This window comes from Tupaia chinensis, unplaced genomic scaffold, assembly GCF_000334495.1.
Source record: "Tupaia chinensis unplaced genomic scaffold, TupChi_1.0 Scaffold000673_1, whole genome shotgun sequence".
Classification (NCBI taxonomy): domain Eukaryota; kingdom Metazoa; phylum Chordata; class Mammalia; order Scandentia; family Tupaiidae; genus Tupaia; species Tupaia belangeri.
The window spans coordinates 435,896-445,509 of record NW_006160196.1 but is presented as its reverse complement, the minus strand read 5'-3'; the positions used below and the strand labels follow the sequence as shown (position 1 = coordinate 445,509).

The following is a 9,614-nucleotide window of genomic DNA, read 5'->3' as shown; positions in this document are numbered from 1 at the left end:
GCGCCGGGGCCCCTGGTTGTTGGAGACCTCCTGGGGGGGGGGAATCAGAGGTATCACACAGGGGTCTCTGAAGTTGGGCCTTGTAGGGTGAGTCCAGAATTGCATGGCAGGGCTGCCAGAAAATCGGGTTCACAGCCTAGGCCCCCTTGGCCAGCCCCCTCAGTCTCTGGCTTCCTTGACCGCGGCGGGCACAGCTGGCCGTGCAGACCAAGCGTGTGGCGGCGCAGGTGGACGGTGGAGCGCAGGTGCAGCAGGTGCTCAACATCGAGTGTCTGCGGGACTTCCTGACGCCCCCGCTGCTGTCAGTGCGCTTCCGGTGAGTCTCCAGGCTTCCGGTGAGTGCTGAGTGCGTGGCCAGTTTGGGGGCAGGACCTGCGGTTGGGGGCGAGGCCTAACGTGGGCCCTCCTTCCCCACTAGGTATGGTGGCGCCCCCCAGTCCCTGACCCTGAAGTTGCCAGTGACCATCAACAAGTTCTTCCAGCCCACAGAGATGGCGGCACAAGACTTTTTCCAGCGTTGGAAGCAGCTGAGCCTGTGAGGGCCGGGCACAGCCGAGGCCAGCTCTGGGGTGGGTGGGCCGGGGCCTCCTGCCTCTGACTGGAACCTTTCCTCACCCCCCAGCCCTCAACAGGAGGCGCAGAAAATCTTCAAAGCCAACCACCCCATGGACGCCGAAGTCACTAAGGCCAAGGTGAGGCTGTTTGCAGGTGCAGCGCGCGGCTTGCTCAGCCTCTGCTTTCCCACCTGTCAGCTGGGCGGATTCCCGCCCCCAAGGCTTTGGGGAAAGGGAAGTTGCCCAGGGGCTCCCAGAGTCTGGGTGCGCTCTGAAGGCTCCTCCCCCCTCCCAGCTTCTGGGCTTTGGCTCTGCCCTCCTGGATAACGTGGACCCCAACCCTGAGAACTTCGTAGGGGCTGGAATCATCCAGACTAAAGCCCTGCAGGTGGGCTGTCTGCTTCGGCTGGAGCCCAACGCCCAGGCCCAGGTGAGTGAGGACACTCCTCCCTGCCCATGCCGTGCTCTGTGCCCTTGCTCCATTGTGCTCCTGCCTCTCTGACACTCAGTGCTCTATCCCCCGGTTCCTCCACCCTGAGGTTCTCCTCTCCCTGCCTTGTCCTTTCACTCCTGCCCACTCTATTATCTCCTGGGCCCTTTCTCCCTTTTTCTCTCATCGTCTGTCTCCCACTGTTTCTCTCCCGGGGCCTGCCCTGTCCCCTCTGAGTCCTGCCCTTGTCCCACCCAGATGTACAGGCTGACCCTGCGCACCAGCAAGGAGCCCGTCTCCCGTCACCTGTGTGAGCTGCTGGCCCAGCAGTTCTGAGCCCTGGACTCTGCCCCCGGGGATGTGGCCGGCGCCAGCAGCCCCTAAGACTGAGGCAACTTTGGTGGATGGGCAGCGAGGGGACCTCCACTGGTGACAGGGAAGACCCCAGGGGTGGGGGGTTGCCTGGGACCTTTCTCCGGCCTTTTGTATTTTTATTTTTGTTCATCTGCTGCTGTTTACATTCTGGGGGGTAAGGGGGAGCCCCCTCCCTCCCTTTCCCCCCAAAGCACAGAGGGGAGAGGGGCCAGGGCAGTGGGTGCCTCCTCCCCTCCCCCCCCGTCGTAGCCCCTCCCACCCCTCCCCGTCCAGGGGCTGTGTATTATTGTGAGCGAATAAACAGAGAGACGCTAATCAGCCCCAGGCCTGTGTCCATGGCCTCCCAGGTGGTCAGAGCAGCGGGGTGAGGGCGTGCAGAGTGTGGGTGGCCAGGCTACGCAGCCCATGGGTGGGGCTCTGAGGAGTCAGCAGCAGCAGCAGGCGCCGAGGCCCCAGCTGCAGAGCCACCAGTCGCAGTCCCACGCCGGGCTCCTCGGGCCCCAAGACCAGGTAGCAGGCTCTCGGCTGCTGTGCTTGGTGGGCTGCATCCTCTGTCTTCTCTGGTGGCCCTGGCTCTGGGGAGAGGACAGGGAGGGCCCGGGTGGCCATTGGGCTCAGAGGGGAGTAGGCGCACCTTCAGAAGCCACACCCCACCCTGGGCTAAGTTCCCAATCTTTGGGGTCTGGGAACCTCTTGTCAGGGGAGGGCCTCAGCGCTGAAGACAGCCAAGGACTTCCTCGACCAGCTCATCCTTTTCTCACCAGCCTCAGTCCCTGACATCCTGAGGTGTTGTGCCAGCCCCAGGCAACCCCACATGGGCCAACAGGTGGCATGGTGGTTAAAGTGTTGGACTCCCACATGGTGGAGTCCCAGACCTGGCAGCTTAAAAATCCCTCTGGGCCTGTGTGCTTGTGTGCGCAAAACCCTGGGAGGAGAATGAAGGAGAAGCGATTGCAGCCTGGCCATCCCCCCGGTGAGGGGGTGATTCCTCACTTTGCTTCTCACTCTCTGTCCTCCCCCCACAGCAAGCACATGTGCCCTATAGCAGGTGGCATGGTAGTTAAGGTGCTGGATTCCCACATGACTGACCATGGTTTGAGTCCTGGACCTGGTGGCTTGTTTTCGTACTTTCCCATTCTCTCTCTCTGTTTCTGGTAAAGTTTAAATAACAAGTGAAATTTTTTAAAAATTAAAAGAATAAACAAAACTATGCCTACACAAGCAGGTGCTGCCCAGCCAGACCCTGGCTGTAACACACAAGCCCAGGTAACCCTTGGAGAACCCGGCTTCACAGCAGGGGGTGAGGACAGGTGGAGTCCTGGCTAGGAAGGGATGTGGCCCTCTGAGCTGGTGCTCTTTACCCTGATACTGCAGTCACGGATCCTCAATGGGCTGAGGCCCCCCAGGTCCCTCCCCGTCTCTGGGGTCTCACGGGTTCTATGACTTCTTCCTAACCTGAAGCCTATGGGATCTGCCCCCGTCCCCCCAGACTATAGGCAAAGCCTGTGCTCTCAGAGCTGTGGCATAGTGTCTGCCAGGTGTGAACGTAGCTTACTCTGAGCCGTGTTTCCTCATCTGTATAAAGGCACTGGGAGACAGGAGGGCTCAATTTTTTTGAAGAATTATTTAATTTTAGGACCAGCAGATAGCATAATGGCTATGTCGCTGAACTCCCATGTAGTCGACTGCGTTTCAAGTCCTGGACCCGGTGGCTTAAACTCACGCCGGGCATGTGTGTGTGTGTGCGTGCCCAAGACCCCGAGAGGAGAATGGAGGAGAAGGGATTGCAGCGTGACCATCCCCCATCTCGCTTTCTGTCTTTCTCTGTCTCTCTGGTGAGCATACGTGCCGTATAGCAAAAACCTCTCAAAAAAGAAAAAGAATTATTTAATTTTTATTCATTTTTTTCTTTTTAAGAATTATTTATCCTTATTTAAACTGTTATTTATTTATTTATTATTATCATTTGGTTTGCTATAGTTCACCAGAGAGAGAGAACAAAAATGAGAAATCAAGCTTCCAGATCTGGGACTCAAACCATGGTCAGCCATCTGGGAGTCCAGCATGCTACTTGCCAGCCCCACCCATTTATTTATTTTAATTTGACCAGAGAGGAACAGAGAGCTGCCAGGCCTGGAATTCTGCAGCCCACCCTGTGGGAGTCCAGTGCCCTTAATAATCACACCATCTGCCAGCCCCATTCATGTACTTTTTTATAGGGCATGTGTGCTCGCCAGAGAGACAAAAAGCGAGAAATCACCCCCAGGGGGGTTGGCCACACTGCAGTCCCTTCTCCACTCTCCTCTCGGGATCTTGGGCACGCATGCACAGGCACCTGGTGTGAGTTTAAGCCACTGGGTCCGGGACTCAAACAGTGGTCAGCTACATGGCAGTCTAGTGACATAGCCATTACACCAACTGCTGGTCCCCATTCACTTTTATTTGACCAGAGAGACACAGAGAGGGGGGAGGAGAAAACAAGCCACCAGATCCAGGACTTGAACTGTGGTCAGCCATGTGGGGTATCCAGCACCTTAGGCACCACGCCACCTGCTGGTCCCAGAGGGCTCAGTGTTGACTGCTGGGATTACGCAGGTGGTTCTGAGCCCAGACAGGGATCTCCTCGTCCCCCCCTTCCTGTCTGTCAGTCCTCAAGGAACACTGCCCAGCTTGTGCTGGTTGGGTGTCCTTCCTATTGCTCCCACCCCACCTCTTACTGCCACCTGTGTGATCTGGGGCTGAGTGTCCAAGCCTGTGTAACGGGGGTGCTGCGTCTACCACTGACCTGGTGGGAAGTGTGCAGTAGTGACCAGGGTGTAGAAGTTGCGGAGGAGGCGCCGGCGCTGTTCAGCAGAAGGCTCTGGAAGAGGGGAGTATACAGGGTGATGAAAGCCCCTCTCTGGCCCTCGCTGCTCTCTGCCCACCCTAGTCCTCAGTCACCTTTGTCTCCCAAGGGCTCCACGGTGAAGAGGCAACGTTTCAGTTCCAGGTGCAGGAGCAGCAGCCTTTGGGAAAGGAGAGTGTCATAGCTAAAGGAAGAGGGAAGGAGGACCCCATCCCATTGCCCTATTTGAGCCCTACCCGAGGATGTCCGAGTGCAGCGGGAAGCCATCGGGCAGCGCCCGGGGTCCCAGCGGCTGGCAGTTTTTTTTCCCAGCGGCTGGCAGGCTCTCAAGGGGCCCCGCGGGGGCTGCCACCACCGCTCCAAAAGCTGCACAGGCCATAGTCAATGACAGGAGGGGCTGTGGTGAGGTCAGACAGGTGCCAAAGGGAGACGTGGTCAAGCGGGAGGGGAGGGGCCTAAAGCAAGCGAGGAGGCGGGAGGGGCGAGGCTTGGGAGGATTGGGTGAGGGTGGGAGAGTGGCCGAGCCGGGGTGAAGGCGATTGGACCGCAACCAGCGGGAGGCGTGGCCTGCAGAAGGGGGCGGGGCGACGAGAAGCGGCTCGCGGGTTTTGGCGGTGATAAAGCAGGACATGGCCAGATTCACCTGTGGATCCAGCTGGCTGAGGGGGGGTCGCGGACCGCAGAGCAGACACAGCTCCAGGCCCGGCAGCAGCGCCAGGGTCAGTAGCCGGTGCGGAACCTGAAACGGGATAGTGTGCAGCCGCCGGCGGCTCCGCCCCTTCCCATCGCAGGCCCCGCCTCCCCCCTCGCGCACTGGTCCCCAGCTGCACCTGTCCCCTGCGGACCGACCCCACCACTCACCGTGGGACTCCCGTGTGGCAGGTACACCGGGTAGTCGCGGGCAGCCTGCGGCGGCAGGGACCCCCCCAGCCAGGGCAGCAGCACGGCCTCAGGCATCCCCAGCCGCCACCAGCCTTCTGTCGCTGCCACCACTCGACCTGACACCACCAGGCTGACGAAGGCTGTGCCCGCCGCCTCGGCGAACCCGGAAAGGGCTTCCTGGGTACCGGAGGCCGGCAAAGGCGTCAGCATACACGAGAGGGGGGCGGCAGTGACCCCCCCCAGGTAGGTAAAGAGTGGGAAAGGACCAAGGACCCACGGGAGCCCCAGAGCTTGCTGAACGGCCACGCTCGTGTCTCGCCCTGTGAACCTGAGTCCCCTCACCTGACAGCCACGATCCCACCTCCCATTAGAAAGTTAGATTAAACCGCCTAGCCCGCCTTGGCCTGTGCTAGCTGGGTCTCCACAGCAGCTGCGGTTTCTCCAGGCCTACTGTGTGGCGAGTGGGCACAACCCAGGCCAGACGGTGAATCCACAGGGCGGTGTTTAAGGACCCATAGACCCAGGTTCACAGGCAGGAAGGGCATGTACGCGGCCGGCCGTGAGGGTGCGGGGTCTGTGGGCGCCCTGAGCACCAAGTGAGGGTGGACTTGGACTTCGCAGCGGATGCCACAGGCCCTCACACACCAGGAGGGGCCACAGCCTGAGGGAGAAGCCACAAAGAGGGTGGCCAGCTCTGGGTGTGGATTCTCCTGGGACATGTGGGGGTTGGACTGGAGGCTGAGAGGACAGGAGGAGGCGGGGGCAACGGTTCAGAATAAAGCAGAGAACCGACCCAGGTTTCCATAGCACCCCCCAATACCTGCAGGAGGGACCCCTCTGGAGGGATCACACAGTCCACACACTGGGTCAGGTCCCCGATGAGCTCCGAGCCCCCTAGGAAGCTGTCGATGAGGCGGTAACTGGCCTAGCAGAGAGACAAGGGAGGAGTCTAGGTCCTGGAGGTGCTGCCTCCCCCGCAGAAAATGGGCAATGCTGGGCCTGGCTCAAGGGTCGGACAACCAAGTTGCCCCAAAAGTCCACACTGTCATTGCTGTGCCAGGGGATGCTGGGAAGTAGTTCCCAAATGGCAAGTGCCCAGGTATCCACTCCCCATCTTCACACCCTGCAGCCTCACCCTCAACTCCTTCTTCAGTCTCTCTACGTTGCGGATATTGGTCAGTTCTTCGAGTCCCACAAGAAGAACCTAGAAGAACCATAGAGGAGAGGATGGGCCCTGGAAAACTGAGAGAGGGAGAGTTGGGACCCAAACTCCTGGTCTAAGGAAGGAAGAGGCTGGAGATCTGGCCCCCGAGTCTGAGGGAGACCTGGGAAACTAGGACCAGGATACAGTTTCTGGGCAGGCTGGTGTTGGGGTCCTGGGCTGCTGGCCTGAGGGCAGTGGGTGCTGAGAGCTCAGGTTCCTGCGTTTTGGAGAAAGAGGGCTGGAGAGGCTCACCATGGCCCCAAACACCATCTGGAGGAGCCTCTCCAGCCCCAGTTCCGAGGTGCCCTCCTCAGAAGACAGGACGATGAGAGTGATGCTGTGGGAACAAGGGGAGAAGGACAGTGGGCACAGGAGTGTCTGTCGTTGATCCTAGAATACCAGCCTCGTCCTCCCTCAGCCCAACCTGCCTCACAGAGAAAATGGGGATCAGACAGGAACTGGCTGGACAAAGATCCCACGTGCACATGAACAACTGGCCTTAAAGAGCTGGTTGGCCCCCTGGGTCATCTTCAAAAGGGGCTATCACCCAGTCCCAGCCCCTGCCCCTGCCCCAGCTCCCGCCTGGGAACCTGTCATGGAAGCTTTTCCACACCACAGTCGTGTCCTCGGTCCTCGCAGAGCTCAGCTGCACCTCCAGGTTCTGCCCAAACATGTGGACTCCATTGAGGGAGCCAATGACAGAGAACGGGAGCTGGGAAGAAGTTGGGGGATTAGACAGGAGCCCCACCCCCTCCTCCTTGGGACCGAAGTGTCCGAGTTCCCAGCACTTTCCCAGTTTCCCTCTTCTTCCCACAAGTCCTGACAGATCCTCTTCAGGCAATCAGGCAGTTTGTCCCCTGGCCCTCTCGGTACTACGGGGCACCGAAGCCTCCCAGCCCTTAGTCCCTGGACCAGAGTCCCCATCTATTTAGAGCCAGGCACCCAGGCCCCACCTGCTGGCGGGTGGGGGCGCCGCCGCGGCTGCTCCGGCAGAACAGGGGCACCCCGCTGGAGGCCGCGAGGCAGAGCAGATGCACGGTGCCCCCGGCCCCTTCCTCCCCCATGTGGGCCCCCTGCGCAGTCCCCCGCGTGGGGACGGTCAGTGCCACTCTGGGAGCATGCCAGTGTCACACTAAGTCCTTCTGCCGCCCGGAGCCGCCAGAGGGCGAGATGGGTAGCTGCCTGGAAAAGACCTAAACCCCCGCCTTCTTGATCCAACTCAAACAGACCCGCAATCCCTACTCCCGCAGCTCCCCAAACCCGTTTGGGTTCTCTTCCGCCCCATCCGGAAGTCACTGTACCCCTAACAAAGATGGCGGCAAGACATTCGTGGAAGGCTTTGTACATCATCCCTGAGAAGGTATGACTCCAATTATTTGAATTGCTGAACGAAGAGGTTGACTCGAAGACTGTGAGGGTGCCAGGGCGTTGCGTAGCAACCGCACTCGGTATCATTTCCATTTCGTGGTAGTAAACACGGAGCCCGACTCAAAGATGGCGACCGCGCGAACGCGTTGCCTAGCAACCACCATTCACGCCAATATCCTGAGGCTGTGAACAGTTGCCCTGCGCAAGGATGGCCGGGGGTCGCCGTTGGAGCGCCCTCTTTCCCCTAGCCTTCCAGAGTGGTTTGGTCCAGCGAGCGTTGCCTAGTAACCACCAAGTGCGATGGTGGTTTTGGTTAGAAAAAGAAAAAAAATCTTTTATTTTTTTTTTGAATCATCGAAGTAACCATTTTTTAGAATTATTTTATTGAACTTATTTTATTTACTTATTTCAATTTGACCAGAGAGAAACAGAGAGAGAGAAAGTGAGAAAGCAAGCGGCCAGGTATGGGACTCTCCAGCCTCTTAACCACCACGCCACCCCTGCCGCCCTCCCCCCCAAGTAAGAATTTTTTTTTTTTTTTTTTTTTTGAGAGTTTTTTGTTTTGACGGGCGTTGCCCCGGCAGCCAGAGAGACAGAAAGTGAGAAATCACCCCCCAGGGGGGATGGTCACAACGCAATCCCTTCTCCATTCTCCTCTCAGGATCTTGGGCACACACGCACACGCGCCCGGCATGAGTTTTAAGCCACCGGGTCCGGGACGCGAACTGCTGTCGACTACGTGGGAGTCCAGCGACATAGCCATTACGCTAACTGCTGGTCCCCCAAGTAACAATTTTTGTAATGAATTTGTATGTCACAACTTACAGTGTAGAATGTGAAAATATTTCCCAAATTCTCTAAAAAGAGAGCTTTACAGAATATTCATACATGGGGACCAACAGATGTCCTAATGGTTATTTATGTTGCTGGACACACACACACACACACACACACACACCACTACCACCACCACCACCCACCCCCGTAGTCAACCCTGGTTTTATTTTCTGACCTACAGCTTGAAACTCGTGGTTTCCAAAGTCCGGATATAAATAGAGAGGGGATTGCGGCATGGCCATCACCCCTGGGGGTGATTTTTCTTTTTTCTTTTTTTGGAGAGATTTTTGCTATAGGGCGCATGCAGTCGCCAGAGAGACAGAGACAGAAAGCGAGAAATCCCCCCCTGGGGAGATGACGACGCCAAAATCCCTTCTCCATTTTCCTCTCAGGATACGTGTCCGGATTGAGTTTAAGCCACTGAGTCTGGGACTCGAATCACAGTCGGCTATATGGAAGAACAGCAACATAGCCTGTCCCGACCCGGGTGGGACAGTTGAACAGGTTTCCTAAGGGAAGGAGTGAGAACTGGGACAAGCGGCGCAGTGTTACAACACGGAGACAACACAGTGTCTTCAGGGTCATCCGTTTATTGTGGGCAGCACAATGTGAGCAGCACAGAGATGACGCGGTGTCACAACTCTTCACAACTCTTCAGGGTCGTCCGGAGATGACATGGTGTTACAACTCTTCAGGGTCTTCCAGAGACGGTGCGGTGTTATAACTCTTCAGGGTCTTCCAGGTCGTCTGTGTAGTCTGGTGATTGTGGGCCAGGGATCGTGGTTATATACATGTTGGTGGGCCGTGATTGGTTGTAAAAGGGGGGTTATGATTGGTTGCTTTGGACCAATCATAAGGTGCCGGATATACAAATCTGAGGGATTCTAGTGGCCAATCAGAGTTTGATTTTGAAGGTGAGGGTTTGAAGGGAAGCCAATCATGGCTTTTGGCATTGTGTAATTGTTTGCTTTCTGAGAAACCGGCAATATTCCTTGGTGCGCAGCCTCCCACAATAGCCATTACCCTAACTGCTAGTCCCTAGGGGGTCATTTCTCACTTTCTGTCTGTCTCTCCAGCAACAGCACACACCCTATAGCAAAGATCTCTCTTAAAAAAAAA

General features: G+C 57.5%; 2 protein-coding genes across 4 annotated transcripts in view; one reads left to right on the top strand and one right to left on the bottom strand.

The window, feature by feature from the left end:
* The window catches only part of AP2A1 (adaptor related protein complex 2 subunit alpha 1), a 54,086-nt gene extending 52,412 nt beyond the window's left edge, over nucleotides 1-1,674 (top strand). For all 3 annotated transcript variants that reach the window (XM_006160129.3, XM_006160128.2, XM_006160130.2), the window contains 5 exons: nucleotides 193-316; nucleotides 419-535; nucleotides 623-692; nucleotides 850-984; nucleotides 1,243-1,674. In XM_006160129.3, coding sequence (XP_006160191.1) covers nucleotides 193-316; nucleotides 419-535; nucleotides 623-692; nucleotides 850-984; nucleotides 1,243-1,320 — 524 coding nt within the window. In that variant the 3' untranslated portion in view covers nucleotides 1,321-1,674. The remainder of the gene's footprint in view (nucleotides 1-192; nucleotides 317-418; nucleotides 536-622; nucleotides 693-849; nucleotides 985-1,242) is intronic.
* A 7-nt stretch (nucleotides 1,675-1,681) lies between these two features.
* Nucleotides 1,682-7,565, bottom strand: FUZ (fuzzy planar cell polarity protein). Its single transcript, XM_006160131.3, is given in 12 exon segments — nucleotides 1,682-1,934; nucleotides 4,145-4,219; nucleotides 4,300-4,364; nucleotides 4,441-4,523; nucleotides 4,526-4,570; nucleotides 4,848-4,943; nucleotides 5,066-5,263; nucleotides 5,907-6,011; nucleotides 6,222-6,290; nucleotides 6,543-6,627; nucleotides 6,881-7,002; nucleotides 7,244-7,565. Coding segments are annotated over 12 exon segments (1,278 nt in total). The 5' UTR covers nucleotides 7,355-7,565; the 3' UTR covers nucleotides 1,682-1,710.
* Between the last annotated feature and the right edge of the window lie 2,049 nt (nucleotides 7,566-9,614).